General features: G+C 46.8%; 1 protein-coding gene across 1 annotated transcript in view; it reads left to right on the forward strand.

Annotated features, from left to right (window-relative positions):
• Window positions 1-2,608: 2,608 nt before the first annotated feature.
• LOC144726529 (uncharacterized) overlaps window positions 2,609-21,929 on the forward strand; it is a 50,218-nt gene continuing 30,897 nt past the window's right edge. Inside the window, exons 1-9 of the mRNA XM_078605324.1 lie at window positions 2,609-2,728; window positions 6,216-6,295; window positions 7,031-7,096; window positions 8,783-8,915; window positions 9,603-9,759; window positions 10,248-10,511; window positions 11,107-11,190; window positions 21,143-21,196; window positions 21,814-21,849. Coding sequence (XP_078461450.1) covers window positions 2,706-2,728; window positions 6,216-6,295; window positions 7,031-7,096; window positions 8,783-8,915; window positions 9,603-9,759; window positions 10,248-10,511; window positions 11,107-11,190; window positions 21,143-21,196; window positions 21,814-21,849 — 897 coding nt within the window. The 5' untranslated portion in view covers window positions 2,609-2,705. The remainder of the gene's footprint in view (window positions 2,729-6,215; window positions 6,296-7,030; window positions 7,097-8,782; window positions 8,916-9,602; window positions 9,760-10,247; window positions 10,512-11,106; window positions 11,191-21,142; window positions 21,197-21,813; window positions 21,850-21,929) is intronic.

Below are 21,929 nucleotides of genomic sequence, written 5' to 3' on the forward strand. Positions count from 1 at the left end.
CGATTAGCACGGTTGGCTACTAACGGTGCGAAAGAAGTTCAAACATACATTTATTGACACGTGCATGGACAGCTCCCCACGCCGTGCATAAAAGAGTGTTGCGTGGCACTCATCTCCATTGGCGGTCCTGAATCAGTGGTGACAATGCCACATTGCTATGGCACGGACCAAGTCCGTTCATCTTAAACCCCATCGCATTCCGCCACCTGGATATTTACATCAGTGACTTTTGTAAGGGAATGTTAACACTGACAAGAGGGTTCTGTCACGTATTGTTTGTTCTAAGTACAGTATCACCGCCGTTGTTTGGTAGGTCGCTTGTGACGGGGTAAAGTGTGAGTAGTTTCTCCCACTTCCGAGAAGTCTGGCCAACGTGGAAAAGGAGGCCAAATATCCTCTCGGTGGGCTCTAGAGTGGCGGTGGTGGTGGTAGTGGAGGCCCTTTTACTTTGCAGTGGCGTGAGAAAAACATTGCATGGTTGCACCATTACCTAATTCCCTTGTTACTGTCTCTGTATTTCGGAATTCTCCACAAATGCTACTCAAGTTAATAACCCCCAAGAATTTCTCACTGCCGTCTCGCTCGAGGAGGGTAAGAAATGATCTCAGGAGCCCTTTTCTTCGTGTTCCCACTGCCACATTTTATATACCGTACAATGTGTTCGCGTACATTGAAATAGGAAGGGAAAAAAAGCCACCACGTTTCTTTCATATTGCGGCTTTGAACCTTCCTAAGATATTCAGCAGCATGAATTTATTTTTGTTTCCATTCGCGTGAGACTGTTTTTTTGCTTACGTGAAACCAACTTGGATCGAATTAGTGTGTACACTGCAGCTATTTGCGTGCCACTTACACACAACGTGGGCAAATGCAGACATGTAAATTAACTTTTGTAAAATTACTCTTTCACATTCACTTCCAAGACTAATAACTCCCAATTATCCGTGGGGAGAATATCCGAGTTGCTGACTAAATCGTGCTCATTTGCACTTCTGGTTTAATGTGACGTTCTTACCCGCCCCGACTGGACTTCTGTGAAAAATAACTTTATAGCTCATCGTATTCCTCCAGTATAAAACACATTCCTGCGGAGGGAGCTGGTAGGAACGTTGGGTTGCTCGGTCAATGGCCAGGATCAACAGCGGCGTGGTGTATTCCGCAAATATGGCCGACTGTGAGGGCGGGCACAAGCCGGCGTGAGTAGGATAAACGTTGAGTTTTATAAGGGCACCACGGGGTGACCAGCCCCTCCCCTCCCCACCCAGCCCCAACCCTCCCACCCCCACCCAGCCCCTCCTTCCCCACCCAGCCTCTCCCCACCCTCCCCACCCAGCCCCTCCCCACCCTCCTCACCCCACCCAGCCCCACCCTCCCTACCCAGCCCCTCCCCACCCTCCCCTCCCCACCCAGCCCCTCCCCACCCAGCCCCTCCCTGCACGACGGACGGACACACTAATCCCCTGTGGGCTGGTGTAACCAGAGGTTCCTACCAGTACTAAGGTATATCGATGCATTGTAACGCAGATTTGATGAGCGCTCGCTTCTCCAGGAACGCATCTTGAGCGCTAAGCGAGGTCTGCCTGTTCTGTGAACCGATTACTTTGAGAAACAATACAACGAGATGGCGCATTCTACGACCCCACGCCCACAAGAAGATGAAACATACACGTGTTTTTAAAGCTAATTTATTAAACGTGGTTTTGCATTGTCATCGATTCCTTTTATACAGATCATCTCTTTACCCCTTCCATTACCCCAGATGGTTGAGAGTTAACTGTGCCACTGTATCGTGTGAAATTTTGCACGTGTTTATAATTGTGCGTGTGTAAAACATGTGAAAAACACGTTATGCCCATGAATGCATCTTGATATGTCACCTTGAATTTCACCCAAATACTCCTTCTAGGCAGAGACAGCAAACTTATATACGTGACAAATAGCGCCTCTTTAGCCTTGCATATTACGGAAGTCCATTGATGTGAGCACCTAAATAACCGCACAGATTCCCACGCTGTCAAGTTTATTTGAAGACAACCCTCAACGCAAAGATCCCCTTCCCCTACTCCCCGTGTAGCCTGCGTAGGTGATTGGGGCAAGTGCTTTTAGCGAGCAAGCACCGATCAATACCGGAACGGTACACGAGGGATGGGTGGTTGGCCAGCACCACGCCCGACTGTCTTTGTCTCCCTAGTGGCGATGTTTACACGCCGCACCAGGTACTCATTTGAGGCTGAGTCGACTTAGGGGCGGCCCAGCACCGGTTCAGATAATCGGTGGCCGTGAGCGGGAATCGTACTCGGGTCACCGGGTTCGTAGCGCAGCGCTAACCGCTACACTACCGCTTCCCCACTCCCAATTGCCCACAAAAGACAAAGACCCTCCGTATAGCCTTAACGTACTGTCGGGGCAAGTGCTGTTTGCGAGCACCTATTAAGTCCAAACACCCACACACCTCCCCACTCGCACACACACACAGCCACATATTCAATCACACACCCTCCCATAGACGCGAACTCACCACCCCGCACCCCCCCCCCCCATGTGAGCTTGTGTTGGGCGGGTTGGATTAAATTGCCTCGCCACCCGAGCAGTTAGCGGGCGGGCACTTAGTGAGCATCTGTGAGCGAGCTGCCGCTCCCTCTCTCTCTCATCCCAGGCTCCGCGTGCCATCGTCGGGTGGTCTGTGTGGCCGCTTTCCACGCAAGATGCTCGCTTACCGCCGGACAAGGTATCTTCTTCTCGACACCTACCTGCACTTCTCGTTCAACTTGCAGTGTGAAATAAGAAATACATTAACAGCGTTCGTCAAGGCCGTGACCCAAAACGTCGCCCATTATATACTTTTACATCTAAGGCAGTGTTATTGTTCAGATTCAAAGCTTTCGTGACTGCAGGGATTCATCTTCTTGGTTCTTTCGGTAAAGTCACGTAGAAGGGAAATAATAAAATAAAAAAAATTAAACATAATATTGATGAATGTGTTGAGTTTTTCGTCATTATTATATGTTATTTTTGCTTGCACCGCTGCAAACGCAGTTGCGGCAGCAGCAGCAGCACCAACGTAATTCGTTGAATGTGGAATTTTAGTCAAGGCTTTGTGGATTTCATTGCGTCATTCCCTTCAGAGATTTGCAACGGTATATTTGGGTTATTATAAGTGTTGTTGGCTGTCAAATGTTTACTCAAACACTGAGGTCTTAAATATCCCTCGCCCCACACCCATTAATGTTATCGGAGCAGCCAATCGGTGCAATGAGGAAATCATTTAACTGTATAGCCTGTACGGTATACACATGTAGACGATTGCCACATGCAGTGTACCGCAGTCTCTAAATAGTCCTGGCCTGCATTTTCTTCCTTCAGACTTACAGCGGTAGTTAATATTGTCACGTGCATGCATATTAAGTCACGCTTTGATCTTCGGAGGTAGACGCAGAAGGAGGAGGAACCACACCTGTCAACTGTTTTAGCGAAACGGGTCACTTTTTTCCCGTCCGCACGACCCAGTAAATACGCATGGAACGTCGGAGCGTCCAACGTTGGTCCAAGGGTTCCGAACCAAATTACAACGTTGGTTCAACTGTTTGAACGTTTATTGTGGTGGAGGTTATGGCTTTTATAGTGTTATTCGGAAGCTTAAGCAGACTAACTACGATGTCGGTGAACTCAGAATTGTTTGAATTTGAGATTCGCATCAAGCGCATCATTGTCAGTTAGCAAGACATTTATTGGCTCATTGCCGGAATTGTACTGTGTCGCGTAGGCTTTTGTATGATCGCCTACGACCAGATCTGATCCTGCATAGCGTTGCTATGGGGTCACCGCCGCGCACATACAAGTTGTAATCGGCTGCTGCTTGGCTACATCGCGGGCATCCGAGGGCAGTTGAGCAAAATCAATTGCTCTGCTGTACTTCTAAACACCCACATCCACGCTCCTCGGCCACCTTCACCGATCCGCACTGGTCAGCGCTGTGAAGTTTGGTCAAAGAAACCTCCACGGACTCAGGCGGCGTGACGAGGGCTTCATCCAGCAGTGGGTTGACAAAAGAGCGGCACACGTACCGTATACGTGCACATGTGGAGCATTTATAATGCACACGCGTGTTACTAATACGTACAGCAATACATTCCATACGTGCGTTGGCAATGTTTATTACTGTAACACAGCGATAAGTTGAAATGGGGTGGTGTGTGTTTGCAATGTTTGTGGAACAGTTCGGCAAATGCCAGAGGCGGAATTGCGTAAATATGTTAAAGGAACTGAAAACAACATAAATGTCTATTTATTTTACAAGATAAGCATTTTTTTCCAAATTGCTACGGTGCAATTATCTGCTTTTGATGATAAGCTCTCCGTAGATGGTCATGATGAATGTCACGTGTGATGTGTGAGTGTAAACGAAGCTAAGCATGCGTCTTCCATAGATTGACTGCCCACAACGCATTTGCCTGGCAGCAATGAGTCGTATTCAACATTTTTTTACATTTTACCAGGTAAGGCCCACTGAGCTATATAGTTATTTTTCAGAAACGACCTGGCCGCAAATGATAGCTCACCGAAGTGGCTTATGTGGAAATTCATTGCAGCCAAATACTCTAAAGTCTAAACGCATGTTGATTCGAAAAGTGGAGGGAAAAACCAGAGAAAAATCCACGCGGCCACGTGGATCGAGACAGCGCAAAGTCAAATTATTATACAGGAACGTGGATTGGTATGGGCCCTGGTGCAAGGAACGAAATGAGGCCACACCGGCCCAATTTGTATCCCTCTTCGTAGCCTGACACCTTGGCCCCTCCAGCCCATGAACCCTGGTGCAGCCGCACCTCCTGCACAACCTCGATTGCTACGCCGCTGGCAGTAAGTAGGCTGGCGATCGGCACGTGCAGAGTTGCGTGTGTATTGTCTCCGGGCTCTCCGGTTTCCTCCCACACGAACCAACCGTTACAAACAGGAGGAAAATAGAAATTGGCCAAAAATTAATCAAAAGGAAAATAATAACAAAGTAGGATTATAATTCCTTCTAATTATCCAGAGAAGATTCCTACTCAGGGGGTCCTGCTGTACTGGGATGTTCGGCCATGTCCATGGACAAGAGTTTGGCATTGTGTGAAAAGAAATCAGGGTACCCGGAGAAAACGCGCACCCCTGGAGGGGGCGTGGGGACTTGAGTTAAATGTCCGCACCGATGGACTCATTCCGCTTCTCTACTCCAATCTTCTGGCCACCATTCAGTCGAAGAATCAGCTCGGTATTGAGTTAAATGCAGTGAGGGATTCCTGAGTAAAGGAAGGGGAAAACTAATGAATGCGTAAGTGGGTTCTGGGAGTGACTGCTCTTAGGAGGAGTGCGCCTGCCTTGGTGGTGATGATGATGATGATGTTAATTTTGGAGCTTTCGTGACTGCAGTTATTTCGGTCAAGTCACGTATGAAGATAAAATAATAAATTAAATAATAGCATAATACGACGTTTCGATTGCAACACAAGCAATCATCATCAGGTATAAAATAAATAGCAACAAAAATCTAACCAGAAAACTATAGACAGACATACAAGCAGACAGATATCACCAAGATACATAGAGGGAGTAACACCCTCTCTGTGCCTGTGTTACTCTCTCTATGTATCTTGGTGATATCTGTCTGCTTATATGTCTGTCTATAGTTTTCTGGTTAGATTTGTGTTGCTATTTATTTTATACCTGATGATGATTGCTTGTGTTGCAATCGAAACGTCGTATTATGCTATTGTTTAATTTATTATTTTATCTTCATACGTGACTTTACCGAAAGAACCAAAGAATGATGATGATGATGTTGTTTGTTTCGCTGCTGTTGCTTCTGTTGGTTCTGCTGATGGTTGTAATGATGATTATGCTGCTGCTGAGCACGCTGCTGTTGCTGCTGATGCTGTTGCAACTAATGCTGATGATGATGATTTATGCAGTCACAGTTGCGGCTGCCGCTGATGATGATTTATGCTGCAACAGTTACTGCTGCTGCTGATGATGATGATGATGAGAATTGCCTATTATAATAACGGGCAGCCCGCACGTAGCTTTGTATTTGACTAACCGTGCACCCCTCCCTCCCTTCGGATGTGCCGTCCTGTCAGCCAGCCAGCAAAACCCTTTTCTAATATAATATGAAAACGACGCTGGTAATACGGATAAGAGTGAGGATGTTTGTTATTGTCACGTGTTTGCGCTGCCAGGTGTGGGTTTCTCGGTGTGGCACGGAGCCTCACGTGCCTCCTCCTCCTCCTCTTCATCCTCTTCACCTGCACGAGCGCGCGTGAGTACAGCCACGCGGACCTGTGACACAGACGGTCACGAGTGAATGAATGAGGCTAATGATAATGATTGAATGAATGAAGTTGATGCTGTGGCACAGACGGTAACGAGTGAATGAATGAGGCTAATGATAATGATTGAATGAATGAAGTTGATGCTGTGACACAGACGGTAACGAGTGAATGAATGAGGCTAATGATAATGATTGAATGAATGAAGTTGATGCTGTGGCACAGACGGTAACGAGTGAATGAATGAGGCTAATGATAATGATTGAATGAATTAAGTTGATGATGAGTGTGTGAATGAAAAGCTGGCACACTGAGGGTATGAATTAATGAAGCTAACCGTGATCATTGTCGCACCTCCGATTAGCATGGTTGGCTCCGTACGGTGTGAAACAAGTTCAACATACATGTATACACACAATAAATGAAGATAATGATGAGTGATTGAAGCCGAGCGAGTGAATGAAGCTCATTCTGACTGAATGCAAAGCTAACGATGATTGAATAAATGAAAGTGATGAGTGAATTAATGGATTTGACGAGTAAATTATGAGTCGATAAATGCAGCTTATGAGTGAGTGAAGGAAGCATACGAGCCCAGGAATGAATGTCCAAATGAGTGAATGGCTCACTTAATCTAATGACGAGTGCATTGGCACGACTGTGAATGACGAGGCTTTCGGGACGATCAGGGTGTTGCGACGGCTCCCTCGTGTTCGCCCCTTCAGAGAACGTTGACGGCGAGGAGGAGGAGGCTTGTCCCAGGGGCTACCACGGCAACGACGATCTGCCCGGTGAGCAAGGGGGACACGTTCGAGAGAGAGACAAACACCAGAGGTCGCAACCGGGTACCCAATACCCGTACCCTACCCGATACCCGGCTACCCGTACCCGGCCAGGTACGGGTACGGGTACCCGTTTGCGACCCTGGTGCGGCCGGGAACGGGTAGGCCGTGAGTCACTGGTGAGTCACCGTTTGTCACTCATTTCGGGTAGGGTACGGGTACGGGTAGGGAACGGGTACCCGTACCCGGCCGGGTACGAGTACCCGTTTGCTACCCTGGTGCGGCCGGGTACGGGTACGGGTAAGGAATCAAAACCCGTTTGCGACCTCTGACAAACACACACGGATGGAGCGCTGTGACACGGACGAGAGACGCACAGACAAGCGGAGACAGCCGAGGACAGTGTGGCCGAGAGCAGCGATTGGATGAAGTCAAAGGCCAAAAACAAAATGGCTCCCTGCCCTGCACCAGCATTTTTGGGGTGGTTATCCTTGCTCGTGGTCCTGAGCTCTTGCTGGAAATTCCACATTCCTATGGCATGCCCCAGTCAATGTATTATCTATGATCCTGCCCATTACAAAATTGTTTCTCGCTGACCTCATGACCTCTGGATCCTGGCTTTGCACGTAATTCGTGTGGTGATTTTATTCAAGAAGTCATTATTTTTGTTGTTGTCTAATTGTTTCCCATTTCTTGTATTGTTTCTCATCTCGTCTGTGCAGCTGTGTTCGCTATATTATCTCAAAGCGTTAGCGTTTCATTTTCATATAATTTTCATCAATTGTTAACAATCGACTCTGGTGGGCATAGTTCAATGCAGCTATCGTGAGAGTGAGGCTCAGTTTTAATCGATGGACTAATACCTTATTACACATTCGTACTCCTAATTAGCAGCGCGCTCAGTCTGGCACTGTAGTTAGATGTACCATATGGTTCAGTCGCTGCTATATCTGTCCAATATGTTATTTGTTACACATTTGTTTCAATATTTCACCTGGAATATCCCTTGAGGTGAAAAAGAATCAGCATATTTATTTAGACTGGAGGAATCCGATGAGCTGTGATTTCACAGATGTCCGGTAGGGAGGGACAGGTCAGCAAGTTACAACAATACAAAAGAAACGATAGGAGTACAAAATAGAGAAAAGGTAAGCAAGTCACGACACATCAAGGCCGTAGCCATAGAGTCAACATTGGGGGGGACCAAATCTTCCAGGGGGTCTGGGGTCCCCCCCCCCAGAAAAAATAATCTAAATTTGAAAACGAATTTTCTGCCATTTCCTGCCTAAAATATAAAAAAAATTCACAAACACGTAGGATTGGTTTTATTTAGTTATTTAACAATAATGTCTAATAGTGTATTGTATTACCTTTTATTGTGTTATTGTATGTAATGGCAGAGATTAGGGATTTATAAAGTACAACCATAACCACAATCATATAAACAGAAATTCATTTTATAGCAATATATTGGGGGGGACATTTTGAGCATATTTGAATATTAGCGGGGATGTGTCCCCCCCAATATATATTATAATTACGGCCTTGCGATACATCACGGGTGTATAGCGCTTTGCTTGAAATTAACATTGCATCAAGGGGTTTATTCCACCTATGTGCACGCACATGCATTGTCGCGATGGAACCAAACTTTTCTCCTGAACTCTTGACCTCCGCTTGACGTTTGGCCCCCAGGGTACGACCTGCTGTCCGGCATGCAGGGGGCGTACCGGCTGGGCCCCCGTGCGCCCCAGCGCGTGGCCGGCTCCACGCCACTGCAGGTGGCTTACCGGCTGCACCGCGACGCCATGCTGCAGCTGCCTACACGGTGGGGCTCGGGGCGGGGTGGTCCGGGTTTTACCGATTTCGCGTCGGTCCACGTTTATTGACGCACATCAGCGGCCGTTCGGCAGCTCGCGTGCAGCGGTGTAAAGCGTTGCGACTCCCACGTCTGCCGAGACGTCTGACCAGTGTGGAAGAGTAGGCCAAATCATCTCCAGAAGGGCTTTCTGTAGCTCTCTCTCGAAGTGGAGGTCCCTCCTGCCAGCAGTGGTGCGAGCAGGCTCTTGCAGGACTGCGCCTTTACCTACCGTTACATCGAGAATTTGATGTTTCACTGAGAAAGTTTGCCATTTTTGAGTAACTTTCAGAGTAGGAAATCAAATGAGGGCACATTCTGACTCGAGTAAACTCTTGACCAGTGGTATTGATGGTAAGTAATGCATGGCATATGACCTTTGACCTAAGTACAAAAAAAACAAGCAAAAACATATTCACCACGCCAATCTTATTTTTCCCGTGCCACGAATTTTTTGTTGAGATTTAAAGAATAGGTTTTTTATTGTTGTAAAATATCGGGCAAGAAAAAGGGCTATCATGCATACTTCTTCTTTATAGCGGTGTGCTCGCTAACAGCACTAGCCCCAGCAGTGCATTAAGGGCGTCACACGGAGTGAGCGAGGTGGTGGGGGGCTGAGGCTTAGTGATCTCTGTGTTTGTGTCCGTGGCGCGGCAGGTCCGTGTACCCGCGGGGCGTCCCACGCGCGTACTCGCTCGTCTGCACGTTCCGCACGCTGGGGGGCAGCCCCCCGCGGGGGCCCTGGTTCCTGTGGCAGCTGACGGACGCGCAGGGCGGCCTGCAAGCCGGTGTGCGCCTGGACCCCGACACGCAGGTGGAGGGGGGGGACAAGCGGGCCGCGGTGTCACGTGGGGGGGGGGGGGGCGTCGTAAAGTAGCACGTGGAGATACAGGATGCACAAGCGCGACGCAGCAACACACAACGCAAAAACACGGGATGCAGTGATATGAGATGCGCTGATAGAGGACACAGCAATATGAGACGATGATGATGATGACGATGATGATGACAATGATGATGCTGATGATGATCATTGCGACGACGATGATTACGACCACGATGATGAAGATGACGATGATGAAGATGACGATGATGACAATGATGATGACGACAACAATGATGACGGTCAGATTACTGATGCAATGACAACGAGGGCGACGACAATGATGATGACAAATATGATGATGACGACAATGACAACGACAATGACAATGACGATGCCGACAATGATTCAGACGAGAACAACGACCACGATGCTTATATGCACGATGTCCCGTTGCCGTCGTCCCCCGTTCGTATCAGACGCTGAGCTTCTCCGCGCTGGGCGAGGACGGCTCGCTGCGCTCCGCGTCCCTGCACGGCGGCGCCGCCGTGGCGCGCCTGGCGGACGGCGCGTGGCACAAGCTGGCGCTGGGCGTGGCGGCGCACGGCCACGTCTCACTGAGCGTCGACTGCGGCGCCCCCGTGCAAGGCCTCCTCGAGCCCCCTGGCCCGCTCGCCCGCGTGCCCCCCGACGGGACCGTGCGCGTGGGCTCCCTCGTGGGCCAGCCCGGCTCCTCCGCCGCGGTGAGACCCCAAATGCGGCGGCTGCTGCTGCTGCTGCATCGTAATAGGGGTGCTATGGTGGCGAGGATGTTTCTGTTACGCGTCATCGCTTTGGGATGTTCTGTGTTCATATTTTGTTTGTTGCGGTTGCACCCGACTCAAGAGCCGCATGGCTCACAGGGCTATAGCTAATAAATGAAACTTGAAACTTGAGGTGTTAACTACCTCGCCTGGTATACAGGAGGTGGTGGGTTCGATCCTGACCCTGACACCTGTTGTATATTTGGAGATAGCGTTTTAGAGTATTTGGCTGCTATACATTTCCACGTGATAAGCCACTTCGTTGAGCTATCATCTGTGGCCAGGTAGCTTCTGAAAAGAGCTATATAGCTCAGTGGGCCTAACCCGGTAAAATAAAAAGTAGTGCGTGAGAAACCGGAATAATACGCCGACGTGCCGACTGCTTCACAGCATCTGGGTTTCTACATCAGCATCTAAATTCCCTGTGTGCCCATGTCCCTGTGTCCCCATGTCCCCGTGTCCCCGTATCCCACTATTCCTATGTCCCTCTACTACGTTCTCACGTATCCTTATCCCGTGCGTCCCTGTCTGTCAGATGGACCTGCAGTGGATGCTGCTGCACTGTGACCCCGGCCGGGCCGCGCGTGAGACCTGCACTGAGCTGCCAACACCTCAACCGGTAATGGCCGCCCATCCGCCCTGCCTGCCTGCCAGACCAACCCAGACAATTGTCCAGCTAGTCCAGGGCTTGGAAACCCGCGGCTTCGGAGCCGCGTGCGGCTATTTGGCTTCCACCCTTACGGCTCTTTGGCTGCCCCTTCGCGGGAAGCCGTATATTTATTTTTTATCATTTTTTTAAATCTTAAACTTTATTTTACGTAAAGGTAATTGATTCAAATATGGCAGGGAATGAGTCATTATGCAAGGTATTCGTGACAACACAATGTACAGTTAAACTGTATTGTTAAATAATTACGAAGGGGGAAAAACTTAACAGACGCAGCTTATTCACCTATCACCTATTTTGTTTATTTAAGTCAGAATGTGTTTGCCGTCTGTTGTATACCTGCTGTGTTTGTGCACAAGCTCTCAAACTATTTTCGTCAAAGACAAAAACAAAGAAAAATGGCTCTTCTTCTTTGAAATGTTGCCGACCCCTGGCCTAGCCACTCTCTGCCTAGCCTGTACAGCCACCTGTTAATATTTATGTCTGTCCAACCAGCCACCTGGCGATTTAGCCTGCCTGTCGATAATCACATGGTCACCTAGGCATCTGCCTAAAATTTCACTTGGCCCATTTAATTTGCCTATCAATCTCGACATGTCTCCAACTAGCTACTCACTAGGCCTTGGCAAGGTAAGGTAAAAGGTAAAAGGTCAAAACAACGAGCCTACCTTTACCCTACCTTTTACCTTTCCACAATACAATCACTCTACCCTTACCTTTTACCCTTTAGCAAAGTAAGGTAAAAGGTCAAAAGCAACGAGCCTACCTTTACCCTACCTTTTGCCCTTACACCATACAAATGACCCGATTACAGGGTAATTACTGGGGTACTACACATGAAAAAGGTTTATAACAGGTCAATGCTAGGTAGAGCGTTTTATCATATAGAATACTCTCGATGATTCCAATTTTAAATGGAAGCCACGGACTGCGCCACGGAGCTTTTAGCGAGCAGTAAGCAGGGCATTTACCGGGTAATACTTTGCGCTACCTTTACCCTACCCTTTACCTTACCCCTTGGCATGTCGACATCTTCACCCTTTACCTTTACCCTTTTACCTGGTAAAAAGGGTAAATTACCTTACCTTGCCGAGGCCTACTACTCGCTGCCTAGTCTGTCAGTCACCTTGCGAGCTGTTCACATAACTCTCATTCCGTCCAGTCATTTGGCCAGCGAGTCATCTAAGCCGTCATTAAGACAACTATCCTCTCCAGATATTCATTCCATGGTTACCAGAGAATCAAAAATAATCCTGCTCAGAATACGTTCAAGAACTGAACCTAATCCTGCCAAGCATGCACGTGATATGGCTGGTGTGATTGCCTCGTGTGTTTGACTGGCATTAAGCAATGGCTCTGATTGGCTTGCATGACCAAATGGCTGCTATAGGTTGGCAAATTCAAGTGGCTGATGTTCAGTCTTTTGACTAGCCATCAAACAAACATAGTCACTGAGTCGCGCGCTTTCGGATGCACTTCTGCGGTCGTCTGGAAAGCTTTACCTTCCGATCTGAAGAAGCCACTGGAGCTATGCGCTTTAAAATCTAGATTTAAGACTCATTTATTTAAAACTGCTTTTGTTGTCCTTCCCCCGCACCTTTGATTCACATGGTTGCCTACGTACGGTGCGAAAGAAGCTTTATATACATACATACATATTCAAGGGTGCCTGATGTGTGCACATGTAGGAGCCGTTTCGCGCGTCATGGATATAGAACAGGGTTCGCAATATGGCTGGTCCCAATTCCCCAATTTCGCAGGTCGCGTTAGCATCTGAGCTCGATCCCCCATCACATTTGACAGAGGCCCGTTATAGCCACTCGGCTCCCTCCGGTACGCACTCACGCCGCCACCCCCTCCCTCACACTCTGGGCACGTGTTTTTTTCCCTCTCTCAAGCCACGTCCAAAAAAGAAGAAAGAGGTGTGAGGTCACGTCCATGCAGCCGGGCAGGTCTGTCGGGAGTCCGTCTCAGAGGGTTAGCGCTGACGGCCACACGGGTAGAAGAGACTCGGTCCTTCCTAGCTTCCTAGAACGGCGCGACGATTCTGGCTGAGTCACTTGAGGCCTTCGTTGCCGAGGGGCCTTTGACGCTGAGGAGGTCTTCAACTGCATGTGAGGCGGCGGCAGCAGCGGCGGTGGTGGCACGAAGCCTCGACAAGGCCGACTTCTCAACAACGTGTCGTAGAAAGGGGGGAGGAACACCACCCTTGAGTTTTTGGTGTTGGAAGATCTGGGGGTGGATTCTTTTCCACCGTTGGCTTCGGGAGCCCAGGCTGGGCCGAGTTGGTGGGGATTTTCTGCCGAGCGTTGAGACATGGCCGCCGCACGAGGGTCGGACTGTTCCTGCAATTTCGTCTCCATCGTTGTGTGGATTTTCTTGGTCTCGACGCAAAGTTTAGCACAGGTGAGCCGAGATGGAGGCAAGGGTCTTTCTTATTTTGTTTGGTTGCGTTTTCAGGTTGCGCTTCTCGTTTTGTCGGACGTTCGTCAAACAGCTCGTGGCCCCTGATGCGTGATGGACGCTCACAAACTTTTGAGCGAATTTTGTTGAGGATATTTGGACTTTTTTGGGGCCAGTTTGTGATTTTATTTCATGGAGAATTTGTGACTTTGTGGAGAATTTGTGACTTTCAGACAGGAGACCCCAGGTCGATTATTTAACAGCAGTATCGTTGGGAAGAGTTACACATGTGGATGTTGACGCCAGTGCTGTTATTATACAGGGCGATCCATTTCTAGACACCTCAATTACATAACGTGGATACAGTATAGAGATAACGGCGGCATCATTATTTCAAAGCCTCTGCACCTCTCCCACCAATCCTAATACGCACCAGTCAGCCTTTTAGCACTCTCACTCTGTAAGGTATGGGATCCATCGCTCTCCAAATATTCAATCGGCTGTTGAGAAGAAAGAGATTTCTGATTAAGGAATCCATTATTGATAAATGCATAATTCTGTAATACGCTCTATTTTATTATTACTGGACTGTATTATTGCTATTGATGAGATGTTGATTAATGATGTAACAGTAATGTTGCTAATGATAATGAATATAAAAAAACATAAGCAGAGTTCAATGTTAAATATAAATTAATATTATAATAATTACTGCCGGTCTTTTTTTATTCCTCTCTGAGTAATCAGTTTGTTTTTGCCACAATAATCTTAAAAGACTACAGCACGGTCTGGATTTATATAGCGGCTAAACCTCACCGCATCTCGAGATTCCATATAGAAACAGTGCGGCATATTGATAAAAAACAAAACTAAATTACTCATATTGTGTGTATTGGCATGAATGTATGATCGATGTAATTATTATCATTGTGAGAAAGGATATGTTGGTAGATTTCCGCCTGTAGAAAGACATTGGTTCGTGAGACACTAGGAATGAACATTTTATTTAGTGAAATAGACCCCAAGAGTGGTGGACAGTTTTGAAATCCCTCCGCATGTGAGCATTTGTATCTTTAAGATCAAATAGTTTTTTGAACCGGCGCATTTTAACGCTCGGTGTGTTGTCATCGCTAATCTTATCTTCCCTTAAAGGAATTTATATCGTTCCTTTTAACCAAGGCGGCTTTACAAATAATTGACAGTGGTTCATATTAATGTAATGGTAGAGATGAGGTGAATGAAAATAGGTGAGAGGAAGCAATGGGGGCAAAATCTGTGATGCGTGAATTCGGTGCAAGCGAAATTGATGACGGTGAACGATGAATGGATTTAATGAATGGGGAATGAGTGAAAGCCATATAATGGGAATATGAAGAGGGAAAAGTAACGGTGGCGGTTATGAGGTGGGAGATTAAGGGGCCGTGGGGGGTGAGCTCGGGGTAACGATAAGTGAGTTTTGAGTGAGGAGTGGAAACTCGTGAGCGAAGGTGACTGCTTCATGTGGAGGTAAGGAAGGTTTGTTCCAGTGAAGGGGGGGGGGGAGAAGAGAAAAATAACAAAAACGCGGATTGAGCACAGAGGAGCATTGCTGGCAGAGTCGACGGTTCACGAAACGATTCTCTGGGGCATTCGGCTGGCTGCTTCACACCGAGCTGACGGCTCGCATGGCTGTGGTGGAATTGACAAAGCGGTCGTTATGCTGCAGAAATATCTCGGGAGGTGGAGGCGGTGGGGACGCTTTGAGAATTAGCGACGGGTCGGCAGGAGTGTGTGGACTAATTAGTTTCAAAGACAATGCATATACTATCAGAGTATGTTTTTTGTTTGCATTCTGACCGCAAGTATTGCGGTTAACGCACACATGATTCCTCGTGAAAGGTTTCAGTTTGGTGTTTTAACATCTTAACACAGCTGTTTTGTTCATAATATAGGTTTTTGGGTCAGATCGCGTTATTTATAAATGTGTCGTAACCCTCCACCAACAGCATTTTAAAATTGTAAAATGTTGTTGATTCTCTCTTCAACGCACCGGTGGGCTAAAGAAGTGAATTATTTTGTCCTTTGAAAAAGGTGACACATTTTTTACTGGTTGGCCGTGTCGGGTGGTGGAGGGTTACGACACATTTATAAATAACGCGATCTGACCCAAAAACCTATATTATGAATAATATCGGTCGCGAAAGCCTACGTGTTAAACTGACCTGTTTTGTTGCCAGAAAAAAGGGGGAAAATCCCTAATCTCACGAGAAGGGATTGAGGCTGAACGATGCAGTGGAGGTGGCTCGAGAAAATAGAATCGTGTCGAAAATTTTCGTTGGGCTCTCATCATCGTCGCCAAAGAGCTGACGGGAGGCACAGATGACGACTGACGGTCTTGCCGTGTGGCGAAATGTAAAAAGATCGCGTGACGAGCTTGACCGAAAGAGTAGAGCTCTCGTATGTATCTTGAACTTCTTTCGCACCATACGAAGGTGCTGGTCACTGTCATTCAGTCTGGTGGGTCTGTGTGCGTGTCTGCATCAGTAATCTGTATGGCTGCGTATCCACGTGTCTATCCGTCACTACGTGCGTCTGTCCGAGTATTATGTAATAAGGTGGTTTTAATAACAGCGGTGGTCAGGTTTTTTAAAAATTAGTGTACGAGTCGTATGTGTGCTCTGCGTCACTCTGCATGTGTCTGTATGTGCGCGTGCACGTCTTTGTGTCTGCGTGCGCGTCTTTCCGTTTGTGTTTGGATCTGTCTGTGCGTGAGTATCTATGCGGTTGCATGTGTCCGTGTGCATGGGTCTGTGCATTTCTGTGTATGCATGTGTGTGTCTGTCTTTGCCCCTGCGTGCGTCGGTGTGTGTCCGCGCATGCGTCCGTGTGTGTGTGTCTTGTCTGCGTGTGTCGGTCCGTGCGTGCGTGGCAAACAGAGCTCCCTCTGTAACGTCGCTCCGTTTCACACGTCCGGGGCACCTAAGGGACCACGGCTCTCACCGACTCTCGCTTCTCCACTCGCCCTCCTTGCTTCATTCCTTGACTCTTTCATTTTCCCATTCATCCTTTCATTCCGTCTCTTATTGCGCTGCCTTCCTTGGTTACCCGTTTACGTATTAGTTCACATTCTCGTTGGTGGCAGTCACATGTCAGTTGATTATTTGCGTGGTCCATTTGTCTTGGTTGTCATTGTATTTAAAGTGTTTGTGCCACAAACGGACGTGTAATATTTTCACGAAAGGTTAATTAAAAAAAAATTATGTTATTCACCTTAAATAAGACTGAGAGTAAATGAAGATAATTTATCTACGACCGAATCACCCTGAAGTCGCCTAATCTCATCCGATACCAGAAGCTAAGCAGTTTTTAGCCTGGTTAGTACTTGGATGGGAGTCAGCCTGCACATAAGCGAGTCGGTTTATTCTGGCTAAGGCCCACTGAGCCCAGAAGCTCTTGTTCAATGTCAGCCCAGCCAAAGCGGCTGATACGGTTAGCAACCACTTCACGTGGGATATGGGACATGTTTACAGCGTCTTCTTGGTTCTTTCGGTAAAGTCACGTAGAAGGAAAATAAAAAAAATAAAACATAATAAAATAATTCTCACGACGTTTCGGCCACAGCGCAAGCAGCCGTTGTGGGCGAAACGTCGTGAGAATTATTTTATAATGTTTTATTTTTATTATTTTATTATTTTCCTTCTACGTGACTTTACCGAAAGAACCAAGAAGATGAATCCCTGCAGTCACGAAAGCTTTAAATCGAAAAATGTTTACAGCGGTCACGTAAGACTAAAAGCAAGGACGTTTTAATAAACGTGAGTCATATACCAGGTGGGGCATTGAGTCGGCCATGAGATGGACGTACAGCAATGGATTCTCTGAATCTATCTGTGTAAAGCTTTGAGTGTTACTCGATCTGAGTAACGTGGCCAGACTTGCCAATGGAGGGCCTCGTGAAGAAGTGTGCGCCTCTGTGGCCTTCCAGAACAAAATAAAGCAAATTTCGATTTAAAGCTTTCGTGACTGCAGGGATTCATCTTCTCGGTTCTTTCGGTAAAGTCACGTAGAAGGGAGATAATAAAATAATAAAAATAAAACATAATAAAATAATACAATTCTCACGACGTCTTTCCGACAGACCTGTTCTTCACCTGAGGATGGCTGCTTACATTGTGGCCGAAACGTCGTGAGAATTGTATTATTTTATTATGTTTTATTTTTATTATTTTATTATCTCCCTTCTACGTGACTTTACCGAAAGAACCAAGAAGACAAAATAAAGCACTTTACTTATTTATATTAACTTGACTGAACATAACATCTAGGAGCTGGCAATGAGTAGAACTTATTTCAAATTTTATGGATCAGAAACGTGGGAGAATTTTCAAGAAAAGCTGAAAATTGCGCAAAGAAGTGTGGAGAGATGCACGCTTGGAATTATGCTGACAGGTAGAAAAAGTAACGCGTGGGTCAGAGGACATTCGCATGTTGGAGAAATATGATGGTCTTAAGATAAGCGGCCTTGGGCAGGACACAGTTAGGGCTGGAAGGGATGGTGGCTGATGGTTGAGGTTTACACAAAAATAGCAGCTCAAGGAGGATTGACTACATTGGAGATGATAATTGCTTTTTTTGCCTTTATTTCTGGCAACAAAACTGACACCTTTTTTTACAAGGAGTCATGTTTGCATAAACCACAAAACCTGCAGCCATAATGCAAACAAAAAACATAACTCTGATAATATATGCACTGTCCTTGAAGTTGAATGGTCCACACCCGAGTCAGCTTTCCTTAGAGCCTAGTCTCACATGGTGTTGGACCAGATGACGACAAAAGGCGCACAACTCAAAGACAATGCACCATCAGAGTATGAGAGCTCGGGGTAAGCATAATCTGGTCCAACGCATGTGAGACTGGGCTCTAAGGAAAGCTGTCTGGTGTGGACCAATCAACTTCAAGGACAGTGCATATATTATCAGCGTTCTCTTTTTTGTTTGCATTATGGCTGCAGGTATTGTGGTCTATGCAAACATGACTCCTTGTAAAATAAGGTGTCAGTTTTGTTGCCAGATAGAAGGGTAAAAAAACAATTATCATATTTTTTACTGGCAAATGAGGTTCCAATGGTGGTACATTGGAGATAGAGCGTGGCATCACAAGACCACGTGGGTTGGCGATGGCAGGCAGAGGCCTTCATCTAGCAGTGGATTTAACCGCGGCTGATGATGATTGTGTATACAGTATTTGTGGAGCTGCACCACCCATCACAGTTGCAATGCATCGGGCCTTCGTCATCAGTGGTTGTCGCGCTTGGGAAATTCCCTGGAGCGATTGCCAGACAGCTAGAGCAGAAATTGAACTGTGAACTGACGTAGTCGGGCTTTGCACTGACATCACGAGGCCGTACGTAACGATTCACCACTCTCTCCCCACTCACACAGTGATTCAGTGAATCTTTGCCATTTTGAGATTGCGATTTCATTCAAGAAATCGATTATTTTGTCAACATTTTTAATGGATTCAGATGTCTTGTTTCTATTTTTGTCTCATTTGTGGCGTTGTGTTGGCTTCATTTGCCCAAATGTACCATTCGCATGTCTAAATGGCCCTAAACTAGACACAATTGATTCACGTGCATGTGATCTGATTTATCTTGTGTGTGAGAATTGATTTTAATCATATGCATATCTATGCCTCTTGCAAAGAGAGTTAGCTACGTCAGAGGTCTCTTGTCTGGTTCCGTGGTGTATATATGTTGAACTTTTTTCGCACCGTACGTAGCCAACCGTTCTAATCAATTCTTACATCGGTCATTATACTCCATCATCGTCCCTCCGCCGGCTCGTCAAGATACCCACCAATCACGAGCCACACGACATCACCTCTTTCAATCGGCCAATCACAGGCCTTTGGGGAGACTCCGCCACCGACCAGAATTGATCTGTCTCATCCCATGTAGCTTTTCGCCAAAAAATTCACAGGGCTTCCTCGAATTGTTTTTTTTTTGCCTAAGGGAAATTTGAGCTCTATAGAAATGCTGGCCCAAAATAATTCAAAGCCTTCACCTTACGTATATTTTTATTTTTTACCAAGTTTAGGTTATTTTTTTATTCCTGTTCGCCGAGATGTTGTGGAACTTTAGTCTTGACTCTGCGAGTAAAATAACAACGGGATCACAATGATGCTGCTGCTGTTGTGAAAGCAAATAAAATGCCACGGGAAACGGGGCAGGGGACGCATCATGGGAACAACTGACGCAAGATGGGAGACAAAATCAGCGATGGAGTGAAGACCGAGAGAAGGGAAGAGAAACAGCGGAGAGAAGGGCGAGAAACGGCAGCAGCAGGGAGGTGACATCACAGGGTTCGGAGGCCGTGACTCGACGGGGCAAATGGGTGAAAGAAGGGGATGTCAGAAACCGGGAGAGGCCTTTGCCCAGAAGTGGGAAGTTGTGACAGGCTGAAGATGAGAACACGATGACAGGCCATGGCTTAGTGCATGGTATCCCTAGTTTTTGTTCTGGTTTTAGTTTCCCACAGCGTTAATGATGTATATAGACATTGATGTATATATGGGATTGATTCGCGATGGTTGATGGGCACCTCACAGCCTCGTGTATAAAACATGTTTTTGTCATTCAGTCATCAGTCAATAGATGTCTCGAACAAGCAATCTAAAACAATCACAACAGCATTAAACATCTTTGTCCACTCTTCAGGTCAGGTCGTGCCCCCTTGCCAATTTTTTTTCATTTTCGGAGAGGGGAATTTTACTTTTTGCTGGTTTATGACATGTTGATAAATATTGTTGAACTTTTAGTTCTCGATTTACAAGCAGAATGGAAAAACAAATCTTTAAGTATATCAAGTGTTATGATGCGTATCCTGACATGGTATAATTTTGTCGCTGAAGATGTTTCTGTACACCGGTAGACTGGATGGATAAGTGGCACATGACTCAGTGGCCACGGTCATAGAGGGACAGTGGGTGAGATGTGTCGGGTGTGATTGTATATCACCGTTTGCCGACCTGAACACACCCGGCTGGAATTAATTGGTGTGAATTAGCTGGAATTTTCCCCTGTGAATTTGCTGAAATCTATTTGTGTGAAATGTGCTGGAATAAATCCGTGTGAATTTTCTGGAATTAATATGTTTGAAATTTGCTTGAATTAATCCGTGTGAATTTTCTGGGGTAAAAAAAAACATCCGTGAAATTTGCTGGAAATAATGCATGCGGAATTTTCTGGAATTAATCCCGTGTGAAATTTGTTGGAAGTAATCCGTGTGCAATTTGATGGAATTAATCAGCGTGAATGTTTTTTGAATTAATCCATGTGCAATATTCTGTAATAAATCCGTGTGAATATGTTGAAATTAATCCATGTAAAATTACATGAACAAATGAATTCCTCACCACGTGCACCAGTAGCAGTCATTATCCATGCCTGCCATGGGCCTCCCATAGGTCGACTCAGCCTAACGCCGCGTATGCGTGCGTGTATGCGTGTGTGCGGTGCAGACAATTCCTGGACCGCAAGGAGCGCCGGGGATTCCTGGAACCGATGGAGTGGACGTGAGTCAGACCGCCGTTTCCCCCGCACCGCATATTATCTTTTGTCCCACGTTAACCAATGAGCACATGGTGAATAAACCGGGTGCGGGCCTCCTCAATGTGGCAAAAGTTAAAGGTGCAGCCTCGCAATCACTTGCATATTCCACCGCTTGTGGAAGGGCCTTCACTCGAGAGAGCTCTGGAGAGCCTCTCTTGAGGGTATCTTTGGCCGACTCTTCCACGCATACAAGACATCATGGAAGAGGTGGGAGGACCCACAGTTTGCCCCACCGCATGAGCCCTGCAGATCGACTAAATGGTGTATCCAATTATACTGCTGTATGAATGTGGGCGGGGGGGGGGGGGTTTAAGAAACTTGCTCTTTATTTAAACCGCCGCACCGGGAGATCGAATCGATTGCAAGTCCCGTGTGCTCACCGTTACACCCTACGTGTCATCGGCATGAAGAGAATACTCGGCTCGGTTGTGTATTTGGTCAACGTCAGAAATGCATGGTGCTCGCCACACCATCGCCACAACACGCTTTGTGTTGCGTGCAATATTTGGCATTCGCAAAGCGCACTCATCCCTGTGGCGTCTGTGTGTGTGTGTGTTTGTGTGCCTCCGTCTATGTGCAGGGTGAGAGGGGACCGGTCGGACCACTAGGAAGAAAGGTGAGATTTTAAGTCGGTCATAACCATAGTTTTATCGCCTGACTTCTTTATGCACATGTGCCGCCCTTTGTGTCAATCCA

Source organism: Lampetra planeri, chromosome 23 (assembly GCF_965212315.1).
Source record: "Lampetra planeri chromosome 23, kcLamPlan1.2.h2, whole genome shotgun sequence".
NCBI classification, from domain to species: domain Eukaryota; kingdom Metazoa; phylum Chordata; class Hyperoartia; order Petromyzontiformes; family Petromyzontidae; genus Lampetra; species Lampetra planeri.